The sequence below is a fragment of the Belonocnema kinseyi genome, chromosome 6 (assembly GCF_010883055.1).
Source record: "Belonocnema kinseyi isolate 2016_QV_RU_SX_M_011 chromosome 6, B_treatae_v1, whole genome shotgun sequence".
NCBI lineage: Eukaryota > Metazoa > Arthropoda > Insecta > Hymenoptera > Cynipidae > Belonocnema > Belonocnema kinseyi.
The window spans coordinates 2,477,147-2,501,253 of NC_046662.1; the positions used below are offsets into that span (position 1 = coordinate 2,477,147).

The 24,107-nt window shown below is 29.7% G+C and overlaps 1 protein-coding gene across 2 annotated transcripts in view; it reads left to right on the top strand.

Annotated features, from left to right (window-relative positions):
• The window catches only part of LOC117174245 (octopamine receptor beta-3R-like), a 324,579-nt gene that overhangs the window by 24,845 nt on the left and 275,627 nt on the right, over nt 1-24,107 (top strand). For both annotated transcript variants that reach the window (XM_033363149.1, XM_033363151.1), the window contains one exon: nt 11,268-11,568. In XM_033363149.1, coding sequence (XP_033219040.1) covers nt 11,268-11,568 — 301 coding nt within the window. The remainder of the gene's footprint in view (nt 1-11,267; nt 11,569-24,107) is intronic.

Genomic DNA, 24,107 nt, shown 5'->3' on the forward strand with positions numbered 1-24,107 from the left:
CCCCCCCCCCCCCCCCTCTTACTCACCAAGTAAGGCGGCTCACGGTTAGAAATGTTGGGAATTTTTTTTTATTGTATGCTTTCAAATAGCTGACTTAACATTTAATTTCCTTGGTGGAATGTTTTCAATCAAATAGTGAAATTTTGAAAAAGAAATTAATTTTTGAGATCAGAGATAATTTTTTATCTGAAGAGCTGAACATTCAACAATATAATACATTTTCAAACGAAAAGAATCCAATTGGAACCAAATTAATAAAACTAACATATCATTCTTTAATACATTCAATCGAATCGCTGACAAAACTAAATAATTTTTCCATGTCTGTTATCAGATTCTTTAAAATTTTTAAAGTTTTTTTTATTTCAAAGGAATATATTTTTCTTTTTTAGATTATTGAATAATCGAGTAATTTAATAAATTGGTACATTATAAATTCAGTTTATCCAGCAAAAGAACCATAAATAAATAATTATATAACTAAAAAATATTTTGTTGTCCAAATTAAAGTTAATAATTTGAATCAAAAAGTTGTTTTAAATCAAAAAAAATTTGGTTAAATCAACCAAGTTTTCTTGTAATCACATATCATGGAAACCAGTAGTAACTGGATATTTGTGAATTAAAAATTGAAAAATCAGTCTTTGTCATGGCAATAACAACTTTGTCTGCAATAAAGTATCATTTTTCAAGGAAGTAAATTGCTTTCAATATTCTTTCTCTGGTTCTATCAATCTATCAAACTCTTCGTTTCAGAAACGGCTTAGGTTTCTTTTTTTTTAATTTTAATGAAAAATGTATTTAACTTGTTTTTATAAGAAGTGTCACTTGGTAGGAGCTGAATAATTCCTTGACCGGTTAGGGTTGAGTATCAAAGTATTTTTTTAAATTTTAGGTTGCGAGCACTAGCAAGTAGGACCTACTAACCGATCAAATTTTTAATACATAATATAGTTAATGCTTTTTAACAACATAACAAGTTCGTATATTTTTCAAAATTTATTAAAAATTATGAGTATTTAAATGACAACATGTTTTTGAATAAGAATTTTGGAATACATTCACAAGAATATATAAACAGTGTCCGTAAAAAAAATCAGAAAAGCTTCAATTGTTAATATTTACTTCGAACAAGAAGAGTACCATTTAAAGGAAATTCCAATTTGTTAGGAAATTATCAAAAATAGAATAAATCACTATGTGCTGGAAACAGGTTTTGGATTTTTGTTACCAGTTTGCAGAGAAAGGGCCGTACCTGGAAAAGGGCTCAAAGTGCGTATTGAGTTTTATGATTGAAATAAGTCATTCTGAGAAAATGTAAAAAATAAAAGAAGTTTGAATAAATTTTATTAGGCTTTTCGTAGTTTAACTCGCAAAAAATTCAGAAAAAGTGCCGTACCTGGAAAAGGGTTCAAAATAAGTATTAAGTTTTGTGATTGAAATAAGTTGTTCGGAGGCAATGTAAAAAGAAGCAGTTTCAAACACTTCCATTGGGTTGATCCCAGCTAAACTCCCGAAAATTTCAGAAAAGGGGCCGTACCTGGAAAAGGGCTCAAAGTGCGTATTGAGTTTTATGATTGAAATAAGTCATTCTGAGAAAATGTAAAAAATAAAAGCAGTTTGAATAAATTTTATTAGGCTTTTCGCAGTTTAACTCGCAAAAAATTCAGAAAAAGTGCCGTACCTGGAAAAGGGTTCAAAGTACGTATTAAGTTTTGTGATTGAAATAAGTTGTTCAGAGGCAATGTAAAAAGAAGCAGTTTGAAACACTTCCATTGGGTTGATCCCAGCTAAACTCCCGAAAATTTCAGAAAAGGGGCCGTACCTGGAAAAGGGCTCAAAATGTGTATTGACTTTTGTGATTGAAATAAATTATTCTGAAAAAATGTAAAAAATCAAAGCAGGCTGGAAAACTTTTATTGGCCTTTTCCCAGTAAAATTTGCCAAAATTTCAGATAAAGGGCGGTACCTGAAAAGGGGGTCAAAATGCATACTGAGTTTTGTGATTGAAATAAGTTATTCTGAAACAATGTAAAAACGAAAGGTAGTTTGGAACACTTTCTCTAGGCTTTTCCCAATAGAACTGGCAAAAATTGCAGATAAAGGGCCGTACCTGCAAAAGGGTTCGAACTGCATACTGAGTTTTGTGATTGAAATAAGTTATTCTGAGACAATTAAAAAATCCGTTTGGAACACCTTCATTAGGCTTATCTCAGTAAAACTCTCGAAAATTTCTTAAAGGGCTGTACCTGGAAAAGGGCTTAAAGTTAGTATTAGCTTTTGTGATTGAAATAAGTTTTTCGGAGACAATGGAAAAAAACCCGTTTGGAGCACCTCCTTTAGGCTTATTTCAGTGAAACTCGCAAAAATTTGAGAAAAAGGGCCGAACCTGGAAAAGAGCTCAAAGTGCTTGTTGATTTTTATGATTGAATTAAGTTATTCTGAGAAAATGTAAAGAGTGAAAGCAGTTTGGAAGACTTTTATTAGGTTTTTCGCCGTATAACTCGCAAAAATTGCTGGGAAAATACCATACCTGGAAAAGGGCTCAAAGTTTGTATTGAGTTCTGTGACTGAAAGAAGTTATTCTGAGACAATGAAAAAAGTAGTTTAGAACACTTCCATTAAGCTTATCTCAGTAAAATCCCAAAAATTGCAAAAAAAGGCTGTACCTGGAAAAGGGCTCAATGTGCCTAATGAATTTTGTGATTGAAATAAGTTAGTCTGAAAAAATTTAAAACATCAAAGCACTTTGGGACCCTTTTATTAGGCTTTTCCCAGAAAAACTCGCAAAAATTTCAGAAAAAACGCCGTACCTGGAAAAGGGCTTAAAGTTAGTATTAGCTTTTGTGATTAAAATAATTTATTCTGACACAATGTATAAAAACCGTTTGGAACACCTTCATTAGACTTATCTCAGTGAATCTCGCAAAAATTGAAAAAAGGGCTGAACCTGAAAAAGTGCTTCAAATGCTTATTGGATTTTGTGATTAAAATAAGATATTCTGAGGAAATGTAAAAAGTGAAAGCAGTTTGGAAAACTTTTATTAGGCTTTTCGTGGTATAACTCGCAAAAATTGCAGGAAAAGTGCCGTACCTGGAAAAGGGCTTAAAGTGTGTGTTGAGTTTTGTGATTGAAATAAGTTATTCTGAAAAAATGTAAAACATCAAAGCACTTTCAAATCCTTTTATTAGGCTTTTCCCAGTAAAACTCGCAAAAATTGCAGAAAAAGCGCCGTACCGGGAAAAGGGCTTAAATTTCGTATTGAGATTTATGATTAGAATGAGTTATTCTGAGAAAATGTAAAAATTAAAAGTAGTTTGAAACACTTTAATCAGACTTTTTCCAGTAAAATTCGCAAAAAATGCAGAAATAGGGCCTTACCTGGAAAGGGGGTTAAAATACATATTGAGTTTTATGATTGAAATAAGTTATTCTGAGAAAATGTAAAAAGGGAAAGCAGTTCCGAAGACTTTTATTTGGCTTTTCCCAGTAAAACTCGCAAAAATGGCAGAAAAATGGCCTTAGCTGGAAAAGGGATTAAAGGCTATATTGAGTTTTGTGATTGAAATAAGTTATTCTGAGACAATGTAAAAAAGAAAGGTAGTTTGGAACACTTTCATTAGGCCTTTCCCAGTAAAACTCGCAAAATGGCAGGAAAAGGGCTTTATCTCAACTTTTTTTGTTAATGTCGTTTAACGAGGCCTTTCGAGATTAGTTTTTTGTACAAATATTTTCAATGGTTCAGGATGTTGTTTGTTGTTGTTTGATTTAACAAAGCTATATTTAAGGAAAATAATTTAAATAAGTTATTTTGGCTAGAATAGCTAAATTCAGAAATATTCATTAGCAGCTACGACCAGTTCAATCAATAATTTTTTTGTAACAAATTCAATACAGATTAGTATAATTTTCAAATAATTATTCACAGAATATTATGGATGTAAAAATACCAGTGTTTTACAAATATCATTGTATAACTTATAGCATTCGATATAAAAAAGAAAACGAAGATTCATATCGAATGATTAAAGAAACGAAATATATTTCCCCTAAAATTTTATTAATTATATTTTTAGGTAAAACATCTTTGTCCCTACATCTCTTCTTTGGTTTTTAGGGTTTTTTGAATAAAAATCTAAACTTTATAGAAAATTATGTTGGTTCTATTGGCTAACTAAATAGATACTCAAAATTAGCTTTTACCAGTTTTGCATTTATTGGTTGATGTTGTTAAACGACGCGTTTCGACATAGATCTCAAATTTCTGCAAATTCGAAAAAATTTTTCCTAAAGGCTATCTTTTTGTTATAAATTTAATTATTTGGTTAAAAATTTAAAAACGTTCTTAAAAACCATCCCTTTTGATTGCAAAATTAGCTTTCTTGTTAAGAATTTGTCTTTTTGATTTGAAAATTCTAATCTTCATAAATCATTAAACTTTTGTTTGAAATTAATATTTTATTGCTCATATGTGAAATAAAATCTTTTTTGAATGGAAAATAATGGTTTTCATTTGTCTTTTTGATTCAAAAGTTAGTATTTTATTAGAAATATTGCATCTATTTTGCATAAAAATGAAACTGTTTCGTTGAAATTCAATTATTTTCTAAAAAATGTACTTTTTGTTTCAAATTCGTATTTCTGTGTTGCAAAGTCAATTTAAATCTTTTTAGATGAAAATTCAAATCTTTTTTTTTGTCTTTTTTGTTTAAAAATTCACCTCTTTTAGTAGAACTTTTATCTTTCATGGATACAGTTGCAAGAATTTGTATAAAAAATGCAATAATTTTGTTGAAAAGTCAATACTTTCTGGTTATAAGTTCAGCTATTTTGTTGAAAATTTAACTATTTCATAAAAAAGTTTACTTTTTTGTTTAAATTTAATATTTTAATTTTGAAAATACAATACTTTTTTTGAGAATTTGTTTACAATTTATATTTTGCTGCTGAAAACTGAACTGAAATCTTTTCTGGATGAAACTTGAACTTAAAAAAAATTTATCGTTCTTAATGGGAAATTATCTTTTTAGTACAAATTTCTTATCGTCTATTTGCATTGAAAATTGTTGTTTTTTTTCTTATTATTTTATAGAAACTTAGTTTTTAAATAGAAAAATAATATTTTGATCTTGAAAATTCAACTGGAATCTATTTTGGATGAAAATTCAACTACTGAGGAATAAAGAATATACATAAGAATGTATCTGTTTCAAGACAAATTTTATTGAAGAGAAAATTGAGCTATATTCGTTTAAATATTTATCTTTTTGATTTAAAAATTCATCTGTTTTAGTAAAATTTACAGTTTTTTCGCATGAAAATATAAAATCTAACTATTTTTTGAAATCTTTTGATTGAATTACTTTGTTAAGATATAATTTTTTTCTAAGATTAACATTTTTAGTAAAAATTAAAATTTTTTTGCTGAAAATTAAACCATTTTGTTGAGAATTTAACAGTTTTGTTAGCCTTTATTTATTTTTACGCTTATTTTGAGTTTAATTTAGTTTTATCTGTTCATTTTTTTTAAGGTTAAACTTTTTTAGTTGTGAATCCTCTTTTTTTGGTAAAATAAAATAATATTCTTGGAAAATTAATTTTTGTGTAAAAAGTCATATTTATTGTTCGAAAATTCCTTACGTAAAATCTTTATAAGTTGAAAATTCGTCTTTTAAGTTTTATTTTTTTTATATATAAATTTTATCTTTTTTTATTAAAATAAAAACAATGACACTTTTTTGTTGGGATTTTATCTTTTTAGCTTAAAAATTCAACTATGATGTAAAAATTTAATTATTTTGTTTGTAAATTTAAATATTTTGTTAAGAAGCCATTTTTTATAGTAGAAAAGAGATTTTTTGTTTAAAATAAATTAATCAATTTGAAAATTGTAAATTGGTATCTAAAATATGTTTTATTCCGTACATAAAAGATTTCAAGTTGAAGGTATTACAAGATTAAAATGCCAGTATTTTTATGTTAATTATCAAGGAAAATGAAAAATTTGTCAAGTAAAAATCAGGGAGTTTTGAAATTAACATACTCGCAAACTGCCTAATTCTACAAGCAATAGCTAGTAAGATATTTCTGGAGACTAAAAATTACGTACAATCCGGTTGGGGGGATTACAATTTTTTTTTAAATTTGTTACAGAAAATTTAAATCTTTTTCAAGTGTGGTGTAGAAATCCTTTCATCGGTTCGTGATATTCTTTGCTTGAATGAATTCACGGAATTCGCAAAATTCATAGAAATAAAAGAATTGTCAGAATTCATGTAACACCCAGAATTCACGAAATTCATGCAATTCACATAACTTCAGAGAATTCACGAAATTAATGGAATTCAAGGAATTCGTTATACTTCATGAATTCCATATATTTCGTGAATTGATTGCATGAATTTCATGAATCCCTTGAAATACATGAATTCCGTGATTTCCATGAATTCCATGTACTCCATGGATTCCATGAAGGCCGTGAATTTCTTAATTTCCGTAAATTCTTCTGATTCCGCGAATTCTGTAAATTTACTGAATTTCGTGAATTCCTTAAATTGGGCGAATTTCCTGATTTTCTTCAATTCCGTGAATTCGTTGAATTCCGTGGATTTCATGCATTCTGTAAATTTCTTTAACTATTTGAATTCCAGAAATTCCACGAGTTCCGTAAATTCCTTATATTACGGGAATTCCATGAATTCTATTAATCTCGAGAATTTCTTGTATTCCGTGCATAACTTGTATTCCTCGAATTCCGTGAATTCCATTAAATTCATTAATTATAGGAATTCCGTGAATTTTTTTATTTGCATACATTCGTCTTTTTCCGTGAATTTCTCTAATTCATAAATTGCGTGAATTTCGCTAATTCAATTAATTGCGTGGATTCCGTAAGTTGGGCGAATTTCGTGAATTTCTTAAACACTTTGAATTCCATAAATTCCATGAAGTCTGTAAATTCCTTAAATACCTCGAATTAAATGAATTCTATTAATCTCGTGAATTCCTTGTATTACGTGCATAGCCTGAATTACTCAAATTTCGTGAATTCTGTTAATTCTATGAATTGTATGAATTCTGTGAATTTCGTGAATTCCATGAATTCCCTAAATCCCATGAAATCCGTGAATTCCAGGTGTTATATGAATTCAATCAATTCTGTGAATTCCACGAATTCCTTTAATTCCATGAATTCCTTGAATTCCATAAATACACACATTATACAGTATACATTAGCAAAAGTTTTGGCTCTGTTTCTGGCATTGTTATGGTACCTCACATGTATTAGAATTTTATTAGGTATATAAGTCTAGTATCCAGTAACACTTCTGTATCATACTTGCGGATAAATATCTCGATACCTATTGAAGCAAAAAATTAAAAAAAAAAAAAATAGTAATTTCTCAGAAAATTTTTTCGTGGAATTCACAGAATTACGGAATTTAAGTTCCGTCCACTTAGCGCCGCCACAAAGATAAATTATAAAATGGAATACGCCATATTTTTTTTTGCTAATTTTATGTTAAAAAAATTTTTTTCGCTCTTTAAGCTTCGGAGAAAAGGGTGGCGGCGCTAGCAGGACGTCCACTCAGCGCTGCTACCTACGAAAACTACCTACGAAAACTCAATAGAAATTATCATAATGCAATAAACGATAAGTGAAGATTTTTTTACTCTTCAATAATATACCACACGTACTCAAAAAACTACCCCTAAATTATATATACCCTCCCCTTGTCATCAAAAACATTTTGGAAGTTGGTAACCATCTTAAACAATGCAAAAATTATTTAGAATTCCAAATTAATTACATGACACTTCAAAGTTTCCCCCCTTTATAATTTCCCCCAATAACAATTCTCCCACGTGAAGTTGTGTAGCGGAACATATACGTATGAAAAAAGGAAAAAATAATGAAACTTAAAAGAAACTGTTAGTCGATATTTTTTTTCTCCTTTTTTCTAAAACATTTTTACATTGTTCAGGGTGGTTTTTAAACTTTTAAAACATTTTTGATGACTCGGCGAGGGTATGTATGTGTTAGGGGTAGTTTTTGAGTAACGTGTTATCGAAGAGCAAAATAAGAGCAAAAAAATATTGACTTCCAGTGTCTTCTAAGTTTTGTTATTTTTCATCCCTTTTTCATACGTATATGTTCCGCTGCATATGCGCACGTGGGAGGTTAGTTATTGGGGGAAATTATAAAGGGGGGAAATTTTCAAGTGTCATGTAATTAATTTGAAGGCCTAAATCATGTTTACATTGTTGAAGGTAGTTTTTCCATTTTGAAAACGTTTTTGAGCACGGGAAGGGGGGTAGTTGTGTAAGACTTAGGGGAAGTTTTCTGGGAAACGTAATATATGTCATCATAGAAAAAAAAGCAAAAAAAAATTTCCACGTATCGTTTATCGCATTATAATAATTTTTAGTGAATTTTCTTAGGTGGCGGCACTGAGTTGACGTCCTGCTAGCGCCGCCACCCTTTTTTCGGAAGTTTAAAGATCAAAAAAATTTTTTTAGCGAAAATTAGCAAAAAAAAAAGCAAAACAATATGGCGTATTCCATTTTATAATTTGCCTTTGTGGCGGCGCTGAGTGGGCGGAACTCGGCATTCAAGGTATTCACTGAATTCATGTAACGCCCGAAATTCACGGATTTCATGTAATTCACGGAATTCAAGGAATACCCTAAATTCGATAAATTCTTTGTATTCACAGAATAAAAAGAATCCACGAGATTCAAAGAATTCATGGGGTTTTCGGAATTGACAAAATTCACAGAATTCATAGAATTCATACAATTCATAGAATTCGCGGAATTCGACGAATTCACAGAATGTATAGAATTTGTGAAATTCACGAAAATCAGGTAAGTCACGCAATTTAAGGAATTCACGAAATTCGTTGAATTTGTGGAATTCGTGAAATTTACTAATTTAAGAAATTCACGTGTTCTAAAGAATTCATGAAAATCAAGGAATTCCCGGAGTTCCAGAAATTTACGCAATCCAAAGAATTCTCTTGACTCTGTCAATTCATGAAAATTTAAAGAAAATCAGGGAATTCACGCAATTTACGGATTTGAAAAAATTTATTTAATTTACGGAATTCGTAAATTTAGCAATTCAAGGAATTCATGGAATTCAGAAAAGTTAATGAAAATCCGGGAATTCCCGGAATGAAGAAATTCACGCAATCCAAAGATTTCGCGTGACTCTATAAATATGCACGAAATCCGTGGACTTTAGGTAATTCATTGAATTTACAGAATTCTTGGAATTTATGAAATTCAATAAATGTACAGAATTGCTGGAATTTGCGGAATTTAAACAAAACAATGAATTCGCGAAATTTACGGAATTCAATAAATGAAGAAAATCCGGGAATTCATGCAATTTACGGAATTCAAGCAATTCATTGAATTCACGACATTCCAGGCAATTACGCAATCCAAAGAATGGCATGGATTTCACAGAATTCAATGAATTCATGGAAAATACGAAATTGTAGCAATTTTTGAGATTGAATCAATTCGTGGAATCCATGAAATTTACGAAATTCAAGGAATTCATTAAATTCAATGATTTAACGAAATTCAGTGAAATCACAGAATTCACAGAATGTATGGAATAGATATACTTTCAGGAATTCCTTGAATTCCATAGGTTCCGTGAATTCCTTAAATTATATGAAATCCTTGAATTCTATGAATTACTCCAATTCTATAAATTCGTTAAATTCTAGTAATACCTTCAACTCTATGAATTCCGCGAATTCCGTAAATCCCCTAAATTTTGTAAATACCTTGAATTCCATCAATTCCGCGAATTAATTGAATTCTATCAATTTTGCGAATTTCATTAGTTCCGTTAATTCCATAAATTCTACAAATTCCGCGAATTTCATGCATTAAGCTTACCTCGTGAATTCTCTAAATGCCATGAATTTTGTGAATTTCGAATTCCTTGAATTTCGTAAAATCCTTTAAATCCATGCATTACGTGAATTCCGAAAATTCCTTGAATTCTAAGATTTCCAGGAATACTGTGATTTTCATGAATTCTTTAAATTTCTTTATTTCCATGAATCCCAAAAATTCTGTGATAGTCTAGAATTCCATAAATTCCCTGAATTCTATCAATTTCGTGAGTTTCTTGAATTTTGTGAATTTAATAAATTCCGTAAATTCAATTAATTTCGTGAGTTCTTCGAATTCCATGAATTTTTCGAATACCGTGACAACTGTAAATTTAATGAGTTCCGCGAATTCCATAGATTTCGTGAATTCCCTTATCTGCATGAATTCCTTGAATTCTGTGAATATCATAAATTCTCCAAATTTCATGATTTTCGTAAATTTTTGAAATTCCATGAATTCGGTAAAATCTATGATTAAGAAAATATTTCACTTGAATGATAAAAGGTTTATCAACGGAAGTGTGTTCAAATTGTAATTGTTACATATGATTGACTGGCAGATCAAAAACATTACAGCTTCAAATGGATTGTATTGCTTGAAAAATTGAAGAAGAACTTCACTTGCTGAAGTAAAAACTTCTGTTCAATCAAATACAATGACAATTTGTAAAATATGTGAGACTGAAATTCACAAAGGAAAAGGTAAAAAGTCACAAAATTATTTTAAAATATCTACAATATTGATTTGTTAGAATTTGATACTAAGAATTCTAATAAAAAAGAAATGAGACCTTTCGCCTGGGCTGATGCTTAAAAACTGTTTAAAACTGTATCAGGAAGACGTAATTTTGTTGGTGGCTATTTCGTTAAAGTAATGGCAGATGGTGGCAGGTGGTTTTTAAATTTTCTTGTCAATAATTCCTCACACACCAACTGAGGCTAATTTGGAAAATGATATACCTAAAAAACAAAAAAGAATTGATTCTGAAAACAGTATGAAAGCGTCAAATGCAGAAACAAGCTATGAAAATCTTAAACTGCTATTGAATTTAGTAAACATTAATAATATTTATTTCAAATTTATCTCTCATTTCAAAATATTACTGATCGTGGATGGATAATAAACGGAAACGTCAATCTACCCTTGCCCTTATTGCTTTGTTGGTCTTCAAGATTTAAGAAAATTTGTTAAAGAACATTATTTTCCCGAAGAAGTCGAGGTTTTACCTCTTATAGCATTTGGTGATTTGAGAAAAGATTATGATAAGATTCTTTCTCTGTGAGAAGTATTGTAAAATTCTAAATGTTTTTAACAGTGTAATCATGAAATGAAATTTTGTTGTTTTCAGAGATGTGACTTCGTGGTGAATCGGACATATGCGGTGATAAGTTCGTGCGTGTCGTTTTGGATACCGGGACTAGTTATGATAATTATGTATTGTAAAATTTACAAGGAGGCAGTGCGCCAAAGAAAGGCATTGAGCAGGACATCCAGTAATATCGTTCTGAATAGTGTCCACCATCACAGAAGCTCAACAAGGAATCATCATCACCACCAGCAATTATTACTGCAAGCTGCGGCCGATGCTGGAGAACTTGCCCTTTCAACAGTACATTTTAAGACTCAAACAGAGCTACACGCTGTTAATGGTGAGTCTATTCTCATTCTTCTTTTATTGACTTTATTTCAATAGTTTTCAAAAAAAAAAAAAAATTCTCTTCAGTAAAGTGAAAATATTAGAACACTTTAATATGATAAGACAAGTTATTGAATTAATCATTAATCTATGCTCTATACAAAGTTTCCCAGAACTAACTGTCCAGACTTGCATGGCTGCAGAAACAAACAAAAAACAAACCGAATCTTCCTTTAGCAAAAATGTATTAAAGTATTAGTTTTTGAGTTATTAACTGATTAATCTCGGTCAATCAGGACCGCTGCATACGTGTGTGAGAGTGAAGCCAACGTTGCGCCAGGGACCGCTGTCTCTCCCCTCCTCAACCTCCGTCACTAACACAGTGTGGACTCTCTCACGCATGTATGCGGCGGCACTGATTGCCCGAGATTAATCAGTTCATAACTCAAAAACTAATACCTCAACACATTTTTACCAAAGGAAGTTTCGGTTTATTTTTTGTTTGTTTATGCAGCCATGCAAGTCTGGACACTTAGTTCTGGGACACCCTGTATAAACTTCATAACATTTCTCATTGTTAAAAAATGTTTAGAGTGAGTTTATAGCAGAAGCCAAAAAAGTATTTATTGAACTGAGTCAATAAGAATAGTCGCAAGCGAGAATTCTCTTAAAACAGGAAATGTGTATTATTAACGGAACAATTATTTTGGTTAAGATAGGTACATTTTTAATTAAATATTTTAGTTTTGAAACAAGAAGATGACTTCTACCCAGGAAGACCAATTTGTTTACAACAAAAGACGAATTTTTAACCAAATACCTGAATTAACAGGAAATAACTGAATTTTATAATAAAGAAGATTATTTAATTCAACAAAATATTGTTTTTGTGACCAAAGAGATGAATTTAGAACTAAAATATTGAATCATACAAAAAATTAATTTTGAATAAAGGAGTTCACTTTTCAAACACTTATTTAAATTTCCAACCAAAAACATGTTTTTGTCCTGAATTGAAAAAACTTCTAGCAAGTTATTGAATTTTCAAGTTAAAAAGACAACTTTTTTACAAAAAGATAAATTATGAATCTGAAAATATGAATGTTTGACAAGAAAGTTAATTCTCTACTAAATCACGGATTTTTTAAGATAAAAATTGCAATTTTTCTTCAAAGCTCTTGATATTCCAATCAAAATATGAACCTTTTAAACAATCTACTGAAGAAAACATTTTTTTTTTGTGGTGTTTTACCTGGAAAATATAAAATTACCACAAAAAATTGATTGGTTAAATTTTAAATTAAAGAAATAACTGTGTTTAAAAAAAATTCTAATCAATTGGTATATTTTCGAATAAAGAGGCAAATTTTTATATAAAATAAATGGAATTTTAACAAATAATTTCATCTTTAAATTAAATGGTTACATTTTCAACTATAAAGAAATTTATTTTCAAACAATTAAATTAATTCCAGATTAAGTCTCAACCAAGAAAAATAAATTTTCTCCGAAAAATGAGGTAATTCAATATTTGATTCAAAAGTATTTTTAATTTAAAAAAAGAAACAAGACTTTGAACAAAGAGATAAATTTGAATCCAAAATTGTAAGTGGTTTTAAAAAAAAACTTTTATTTGAAACCAAAGACAATTAAATACTGCCAAAAACACGATTTTTCAACAAAATATTTAAGATCTTACCAAGACCAAATTAATTTTCAATGAACTAGAAAAGGTCAATTTTCACTAAAAATGAAACAGTTGTATTTTCGGTCACGAAAATTATTTTTTCTCAACAAAAAAAAATGAAAAAAAAAAATTGTTTGCAAAATAATATATTTTTCGAACAAAAAGATGAATTTTGAAGGTAAAAAATTTTCTTCTAATTTTCTACAAAAGGGATATATAATCAACAAAAATACATCAATTTTCAACCGAACACTTGAATTTTTAACGTAAAAAGATAAATTTGTAGTAAAAAACCTAAAATAGTTACATTTTTAACTTAACCAGATAAATGTGTAATAAAAAAATTAAATAGTTAAATTTTCTGAAAAAGAAATTAATTTTCACCCAAAAATTCAACGAATTCTTTAAAGCTTTGTTAAATTTTCGAAGAAATACATTTTAAAACTAAACAATGAATCTTCAAAAATAGAAATAAAATTTCAAAAAAAAAAATTTCAGCAATCAAGTAAAGATGTTTAACCAAAAAATTGATGTTTTAACCAAGAAGATTAATTTACTACAAAAATATGAATTTTTAACAAATCACAAGAATTCTCAACAAAATACTTAAATTTTTACCTAACAAAGATCAAATTTCAACCAAATAGTTAAATTTGTAATCAAAACAGGTAAGTTTTTGAATGAAAAAGATAAATTATCACAAGAAATGTAATAGTTAAATTTTAGGTTACAAAGAATTAATTGTCAACCAATAATAAAACGAATTTTTAATAGAAGAGTTTAATTTTCTACCGGAAAATTATTCTTTAACTAAAAAAAATTAATTTTTGAAAAAGTAGTTAAACTTTTAAACAAGTAGTAGAATTTGTGAACAAGCGAGATGAATTCTGAACCAAAAATGTAATGGTACAATTTTCACCAAAAAAACATTATTTTTAACAAGAAAAAGATGTATTTTCTCATTGCCTTCTTTTCAATCCGTTCAAACTTAAGTGGAAAAAACAAGAGAAAGAAATTACTTGAAAAAAGTGAAAAAATATAAATTCTTTAAAAAAGGGGATATAATATTATGGGCGGCCTCTAATCTGCACTCAACAAAAATTTGGTTTAATAGACAAAAATATGGTTGTTTCAACCTTAGAATATGGTTATTATATGGACAACAAAATATTTAGTCGACCGAACAAAATGTTTTGATTTTTTAAACCAATGCTGTCAGTAGATGGAGTATTTAGTTGATTCAGCTAAAACATTTTGTTCGGCGAAAGAAATATTTTGTGGAATCAACTAAAATTTATTTCATTCAACCAAATCTTCTTCTTTACCCAGAAAAACCGTTTTTTTTTTTTTTTTTTTTTTTTTTTTTTTTTTTTTTTTTTAGTTCAAGACAGTATAGTAGCCTCAATAGATCAAATTGTTACACTCACTATATTCTTAAAAAATTCAATATATAAAAAAACTCTTTTGGTCAGTTCTTTTCTCCAATTCTTTTTACGACACTTCGCTTACGAAAATCTCCAGCAAATCCTGTAAGCTGGAGATATAATCATGAATAATGCATTAAACCATGAGAGCTGCCAAGTTCGAAAGAAACTTACTTAAAATAGATTCAATCCGAGAAAAGTTTGTGTTTTCCTGCAGAAACTTTTAATCTAAATATTGTCTGCTTCTCTAAATTTAAAAATGGGAATAGGTTTTAATAAACAAGAAATTCGATATCCCGGCAAACAAGATGATTAAAAAATGACTTGAAAATCTAAAGGAATCTGTATTATCATCAGAGATAGTTACCATCAATCAGTGTAGATATCATTCGACCATTCATCAAAATAGATATCAATACTCTGGGTCAACTAAACTCTTCAAATAACAGAAGAAACTTAACATCAATTCCAACCACATTGAAAATAAATCAATCAACATAGTTCAATTAATTTTTTTTTTTTTTTTGAAAAAAAATGTACTCTCTTCACTCCACAGAGAAAAAAGATTCTTCTATCGATCTCTCTAATAGCCTAATGTCAAAGAACTAATTTAATTTACAGTCTGAAGGACACTATAAATTCTTGTACATTTTTCTTTTTTATTTAATTCTTTTCTAATGATTCCAATACTTCTTAAACACATTCGAAATAAAAGACATCTTGGAAACAAAAGGCATTCAACTTTAAAACCAAGAAGAAAGTTTTGAAATTGTCATAGACGGTTTCTAAATTTATAGGAACACAATATCTGATCTTAAGAAAAGAGCAACAAGAAAAAATGTGAAAAGTTTGAAGAATAGAGATGAAATCGTGACAGTGGATTATTCTGCATATTGAATGAAAAAACTTTAAATGAGAATTCTGATTTATTCCGAAATGATATTGAAGGGTTTGATTGCTCAAAGGCAATGCAAAATTGAATACAGATAATGAATTAAATCATCCTAAAATCAGGGTTTCCTTTTCATCTATGCAATTTTTACAGGGTCTGGCACTCGCAGTGTAACCAAATAAAAAGGCTATAAATTCAGTTTTGAAAAGTTACATTTATATAATTCAAAGTACAAAATGTGTGAAAATAATACAAAATGAAGAATCAATTCACTTTTGTTCGATATGAACACCTTTTTCCTTGACCATGGCCTTGAGACGGTCCAAAAACTTATCGAAAGCTGCCCGAATGTGACTTGCAGGTATTTTGGCCCACTCGCGGACAATGGCTTTCTTCAGCGTCTTGAGACGGGTGTATCTTTTAGTTCGGACCTTGCTCTCCAAAATGGCCCAAAGAGAATAATTTATTGGATTCGCGTCTTGCGAATTCGACAGCCATTGTTTGGATGTTATAAAGTTCGGAACGTTGTTTTTCAACCATTCTTGGTTCACTGGAGCTTTGTGAGACGGTGCCAAGTCCTGTTGAAACGTCCATGATCTACCACCAAAATCTTTGTCCGCCCATGGCTTCAAAGCAACCTCCAGAATACTTTCCCGATAATCTTTGGCATTTACCTTGACGCCAGACTCGATGTAAACTATTGGAGAGCGCCCTTCTGCGGTTACAGCGGCCCCAACCATTATCCGTTGCGGGTGCTGCCTCCTAGTGGCTAATCCATGACTCAAATTCTTCTATGAACATTTGGTCAAGTAAACCCTATCGTGTTGAGAATTTACGAATTGCTCAATTGCAAAAATTTTCTCATCAGAAAACACAATGTTCGGAAATTGACCGCTTTCGGCCAAGCGAAGCAGCTCCTTCGTTCTCTTAAGTCTAACTTCTTGCTGCTTTGGTGTGAGATTATGCGCCTCTTGGATCTTATAAAGCTTGACCTTGAGATCATTTTTCAGTATGCGGCGGATGCTACGGTCGGATATTTTCATTTTTTTTTGCTTTTTGAACCATCTCACGTGGCGTTGCAGTCTTTTGATGACCACCTCCATAACATTTTGCGATGCTACCAGTATTATTGTAACGAGTTATGGTGCAATAAACAAAAACTTTATTTACTTTGAGGTGATTGAGCTCACGAACAATTGCTGGTTGTGGTTTTCCAGCTAAATATAAAGCAATCACACTATTATGTTGGAAATCCGTCACTGATTTTTTTCGCGTACACGTTTAGCAAAATGCGTTTGTGCGGTTCTAAACAAAACTCCGAACTGTCATGTAGCAAAATTTTACACAGCTGATGCTCATGCGTCAGCTGTGCGAGCGGTCTGACGTTGGTTACGCTTCGAGTGCCGGACCCTGTACAGTACACTTCACATTTATAAGAAATTTCGTTTATTCATTTCAAATGTGTAAAATTTAGTACAATTTTAGTGAGAATTTGGATTCCGATTGGCTAGAAAAATTGTAATTTCACAAAAAAGTTTTTTGGAAATCAGTATACATGTTGAATTAATTTTGAGCTGTTTCAGGATTTAAAAAAAGTTCAAATTATAGACAAAAAATTTGTATCAGAGTAACCACAAGAAATTATTATTTTTTAGGAAAGTTTTCTAGAAGTTAGTAGATCTTGATAACATCTATAACTGTTCGCGAAAGCATTGTTTTATTCATGCGCGACCAGTTAAAGACTTTGTAGATAATAACTTGGACTGGAGTAACCACAAGAAATTATGATCTTATCGAAAGGTTCCCAAAGATTAGCAGATGTTTATTACATTTTGAACTAGCTGCGAAAGTATTTTTTTATTTAAATTTTTTAACCGTAAGCTGTTGAAGCCATTTTAGATAATATTTTTGACTAAGGCAGACACAAGAAATTAACGTCTTATAGGAAAACCAACTAGAGATTAGCAGCTGTTTATTGCATTTATAGCTGTTTGGGAAAGAATTTTGTTTTTGTTTTCATTCTCAAACAGTTGAAGAAATTTTAGATAACAATTTTGACTAAAGTAACTACAAGAAATTAGCATCTTAAAGGAACAATTTCTAATGATTAACAGATATTGATTTTATTAATAGCTGTTTGCAAGGGAATTTTTTTTGTCCGCAAACAGTAAAAGACTTTGTAGATAATAATTTGGACTAGGGTAACCACAAGAAATTATCATCTTATAGGAAAACTTTCTAGAGATTAGCAGATGTTTATTGTATTATTAACTTTTTGCAAGAGAATCGTTTTTTTTCATCCGCAAACAGTTAAAGACTTTTTAGAGAGTATTTTGATATAGAGTATCCACAAGAAATCACAATCTTATTGAAAAGTTTCCTAGAGATTAGCAGATATTTATTACATGCTGAACTGTTTGCGAACTGATTGTTTTGTTTAGTTTCATTATCCACAAACAGTTAAAACATTTGATATAACAATTTGACTATAGTAACCACAATAAAATTGTCATCTTGTAGGAAAACAGTCTATAGATTAGCAGAATTTTATTGTATTTATAACTGTTTGTAGAAGAATTTTTTTTTCCATCCGCAACCAATTACAGAATTTTTAAATAATAGTATGAACTGGAGTAAACGCAAGAAATTATCATCTTAGAGGAAAGTTTCCAGAGATCAGGAGATGTTTATTGCATTTATAGCTGTTTGCGAAAGATTTTTTTTTCATCTCTAATCAGTTAAAGACTTTGTTGACAATAGTTTGAACTGGAGTAACACCAAGAAATTACAAGCTTATCGAAAAGCTTCCTACAGATTAGCAGATGTTGATTGCATTTTAAACTGTTTGCGAAATAATGGTTTCGTTTAGTTTTTGCATCCGAAAACAGTAGAAACAAATGTAGATAAAAATTTTGACTGCAGTAAGCACAAGAAATTATAATCTTGTAGGACAACCGACTATTGATTAGCAGATGTTGATTTTGTTTATAGCAACGTGCAAAAGAATTGTTTTTTTTTCTTTGTTTTTTTTTCATCCGCAAATAGTTAAAGAAGTTGCAGATAATAGTTTGGACTGGAGTAGACACGAAAAATTATCATCTTATCGGAAAGCTTCCGAGAGCTTAGCAGATATTGATTATATTTTAAAGTGTTTGCAAAAGAATTTCTTTTTTTCATCCGCAAATAGTTTAAGTCTTTTTGTTGACAATAGTTAGGACTTTAGTAGCCACAAGACATTATGATCTTTCCAAAAAGATTTCTAGAGATTAACAGAAAATGATTACATTTTGAATTGTTTGAGAAAGAATTGTCTTTTTTCATTCGCAAACATTAAAATACATTGTAGATATTATTTTAAATTGAAGCAACTCCAACAAATTATGTGGATGTAGAAAAGTTTCCTAGACATTCATATTTATTGCTTACATTTTGAACTGTTTGCCATTACGATTTTGTTTGTATCTACAAAAAGTTTAAATTTTAATCAAAATATACTAATCTTAAGCAAACTGCTTTATGAAATCATAATTACTAAGGTTATATTCATTAAAATTGTTATCAAGGATGCCATGTAAATGTCAAATAAGGTTTTTTTTTAATTTAAAGAATGTTTCCAACTGAATTTTGTATTATACTTAAACAAAGTATCTACAACAGAATAATAAAACGAAAAACAGTTTGTTGATCATGATAAAGTTGCATATCATGAAATAAAAAGACATGCTACAACAATAATAATCTCCCCTAAAAATACGGAAGCAGTAGATAATAAATTTCGGAAAATTTTTCTCCCTTTTTCCGTGTCTCAGTGGCGGGAAATTTAAATTCACGAGATATATCTCGACCTTTATCGTCTCCATAATGGATGTATTGATCTCTGGCTGTCGCAGTTTTCGATTTCACATTCGCCTTTTTCTCTCTTCCTTTTCTATTTCCAGATCCTCATTTTTTAAAAGAGGCGACTGCAGGAAAATTTATCGACTGTCTCCTATCTTATCTGGAAAGCTTTTGAATTTTGCATGGTTCTTTTTACTCATCTTGCAGATGGTTTCGACTTTCCCAAAATATATTATATTGTCTAGCATGTTTGACTTTTTGATAAAAACAAAGAAACAAAGTGTTGAAGGGTTTCCTTCGCCGCATAAGACCTTTCGCCATTAATTTTTTATCAAAAAGAGAATATTCCATTCCAAAGAAATTGCTTTCGATTCAATTGGTTTTTTGTTTTGACCAAACTTTTTCTTCAGTTTAAAATTATTTTCTTTATTTTGAAGTTCTTTCCGGTACTTTTAGACAAATATTTTTCCAATTAAATCTCTCTTTTGAAGAAAACTGCAACACAATTGAAAAATAGAGAAAAATAAATGCATTATTTCGCATTCAAGGGATGGGGAATGATTTTCTAGAGTCGTTAACGACGGAGAATGGATTATCGATTGGTTCTCAAACGTTTTGTCCGTTAACCGCTGCTTCATTTTTTCATATAATGAGAACCTTGCCTCTCAGGTTTAAAAATGAAACCTCGATAATTAATAATTCTTATAAATAAAGATAACAAAGTTTAACATATTTCTGAATCTGTAAAATTGGATAAACTTTTTTTTATAATTTCAGTAAAAAGTGTAGAATTTTCCATTGTAGATACAGTCCTGCTTCTCAGTCATGCCGCTCTCAATAGTGCCGTTATTCATAATCTTAGCTCGGGCTCTACTCACAACCCTGCGCTTTTCCCTACTCTCAAAATTTGTTGGCAACTTACCAGTATGCCTATATTGTTTACGTGATCGTGTGTTTAATTATAAACTTTAGTAATAAATCAACAATTTAAATAAAAAAGTGATTTTCAGAGTAAGTTCAAAAATGTGCCTGATAGAATTTTATGCGACAGTTAATCCGAATATTATTAATTTTTTTACTAAGAAAGGTAAATTTTTAAACAAAATTAGAACAGTGAAACTTTTATTGAAAAAATAATTCTAAAACTCAATTATTATTCATCTTTAAACATAAAGTAACGAATTTTCTATATGAGACCGTTCAATTATCAAATGAAAAATATATAATTTTGATTAGGAAAGTTAATTTTATAACAAAAAAGACGAATTTCTAACAAAACACGAGAACTCTGAACCCAAAATTTAAATTTGCAAGTTAAAAAGAATATTTTTTCACAAAAAACTACTTTTTAACTAAATATTTTAATTTTAATAGAAGTTGAATTTTGTCTTTAAAAAAGAATCATTTTCGACAAAGCAGTTTAATTTCCAATGAGAGATAAATTTTTTCACAAAATGTTGAATCGTCAAACAAAAAATGCTTTTTAAGGAAGTAGTTGAACTTTAAAACTTAGATGTTAAATTTTTTACTTAAAGGATGAATTTTCTTACAACAAAATTAATTTTGTGCCGAAAAAAGAAAAAAATTTTTAACCTAATTCAAGAATTCTCAATCAATAAGTTGAATTTTTAACTAAAAAAGAGGAATTTTTAAGAAAGAAATTAAAAAATTTTTTTTTCATTTTTGAGAAAGGAGTTCAACTTTAAAATCTAGTTGTTTAATTTTAAAAAAAAATAATTTTTAACAAAATTCATGATTTCTCAAATAAACAGTTAAATTTTTAACTAAAAAAGATCAATTTTTAAACAAAAAGTTGAATTTTCTACCAAGAAAAGAACTATTTTTATAAACAAAATTCCACAATTCTGGACCAGAAAGTTGAAGTTTTAATTAAAAAAGATGAATTTTTGACGAAAAAATTAATTTAATACTGAAAAGACGATTTTCCAATAAAATTCAAGCATTCTCAATCAAAAGGTTTAATTTTTCCCAAAGAAATAAAAATTTTCTTAGTTTTTAAGAAAGTATATCAACTTTAAAACCAATTTGTTCTATTTTTTAAACACAAAAAAAACGAATTTTAAATTAAATTCAAGAATACTGAACCAAACATGAGAATTTTTTACCAAAAACATGAATTTAAAAAAAAAATTAATTTTGTACCGAAAAAAACAAATTTTGAACAAAATTCAATAATTTTTAAACAAAAAGTTGAATTTTCATCTAAAAGAGAGAAATTTTTAAACCGAAAGATTAATTTTTTACCAAAAATGACGAATTTTCAATAAAATTCAAGAATTCTCAACCAGAAAGTTAAATTTTTACGAAAGAAATAAAAAACTTTTTTTTTTAGTTTTCGAGAAAGTAGTTCAACATAAGATCGAGCTGTGTAATTTTTTAACAAAAAGAATAAATTTTCAACAAAATTCATGATTTTTTAACCAAACAGTTGAATGTTTAATCTCAGAAAATTGATTTTTAAATAAAGAGTTTTACCAAAAAAAAAAATTTTCAACAAAATTCAAGCATTCTGAACCAGAAAGTTTATGTTTCAACTAAAAGAAATTAATTTTTATAAGAATAAATTAATTTAATACGAAAGAAAATAAACTTTCAATAAAATTAAAGAATTCTCAAGCAAAAACTTTAATTTTTAAGAAAGAAATAAAATTCTTTTATGTTTTTAAGAAAGTGGTGCAACTTTAAAAGCTATATGTTTCATTTTTAGCTATAAAAAAATTAATTTTAAATTACATTCAAGAATTCTGAACCAAAAAGTTTAATTTACTAGATGAGTTTTTGATATAATTCAAGAATTCTTAACGAAACTGTTGAATTTTCAACTGAAACGGATTAATTTTTAGACAATAAGTTTAAACTACTAAAGATTAATTTTGTATTAAAAATATTATTTATTATTCACTTATTGAGATGGTGGAGTATATATGTAATTTGAAAAATTGTCAAAAAACTCTTGTTTTTATAGATACGTGTATCTTTAAATAATGAACAAAAAAATTCAAATAGAGGTGATTTCCCAAAGAATCGAATCTCATCAATCATTCCAATTTCCGAATTTCACAAAAAAAATTGGGACAACTACATGCAAAAAAGTTTAAACTTTTTTACGTAATTATAAATTTCCTTTTTGGCCACTCTGGTATCTAATGAATAAGCTCCTTTTCTGCTCTTGTTTCTGGTCAAATAAAACCATTTGGATTCTTTTCTTCTGCTAAAAAGTAATTTTTTCTCAAATATTTTCTTAATTTGTTTATCGCATTCCACATTAATTTTTACATTTCTGAATTTTGCGTAGTAACAATAATATCAATATTGTGATGCGTGTAGCAAAGAAATACATTTTGTGGCCATTCATTTCTTCTCCGATTGTCGGTCGGGTGTTTTTCCCATAAGCTACCTGGCAAGATAATGCGTGTATTTCTGAAAAAGATCTTTCGATCTCTCTAGTAGCTTAAGGGAAAAGCAGCCCACCAGAAATTGGAATTTCTTTTGTTGGATTCCCAGCGGAACGAATGACAAGATATTTGTTCAGAAAAAATTTTAATTAAGAATCAAAAGTTTTTTCTGTGACACATCTCGAATCTTCCGAGACCCTTCAGTTACTCTATAGACCATCGGCCCAGACCAAAGGTCCACCAGAGTTCCACCAGAATCTATACCGCATTTTCATCCCATATCCAAAGTTGGCAGCACCTGTTCCGGAGTGTCTGATAACAGGACGCACATGCCCCCCCCCCCCCAGATAAGGGCAAATTGTCCTACAGTAAACATTACATGCCAATAATCTGTCTGAACAAACTGTACGAGATCTTTAGAAACCATCCAAAATGACAGGATTGTTTGAAAAATCGAATCTCTGTTGCAAGAGATGTACGAATATTGCGACTTTAAGAAAGATGTAGCAGAATGTCGGAAGAACCTGCTAATCGACAGGTGGGTCTGTAAAGATGCATCATCCTATCAGATCTATCTGTAAATGGCCTAGATTGACTGCTGGGAAGCTTTCGACTCAACCTCTCGTAGACGTATAACCTGTCTGTTGGGAAGCTTGAAGGTTCCTCCACATATAGTGAGATGCATAAAGAAATTGGTACCCCTTTAGAAAACCAGATTAGCTATCTCACATGGAAAACATCGTTTAACAACTATTAGCCTCACGTTTCAGAGAAGCGTCTTTCAGGATGACATTGTAAGTCATCTCCTCTTTTGACCTAAACTATTGCTACCATCTTTACCACTTCGCGATTTCCTAGGGTAATTTTGTGATAAACCTGGATATCAAAGTCATAAGGTCATTCATGTATCTTTAATGATTTATGATAATGATTTTGAAATCTATGCTAGAAATTCATTGAAACTGAACTTTGTTTAAGGTATTGTTGAGAAGCATACTTAGGAGATTAGAAAAATGAGTTATTTAAAACGAGGACAACTTGCTAGCATTTACAGGGGACCTTGAGTTTGATAATAGAAGCGCTATACAAGTTCCTAGCGCTGAAGAGAACTACCCAGGCCTGGGCGTACCAGAGGAATGTTCACGAAAGGTTATTATTAGCACTCTCTGCCACCTACTATCAAATTCCTAAATCTGAGGGTCTTTATCAGCAACCACTTAGCACCTCCTACAAAACTTTTATATGGCAAGTTTGTTATCAGCAACCCTTTAGCCCACCTCCTATAAAACTCACAAG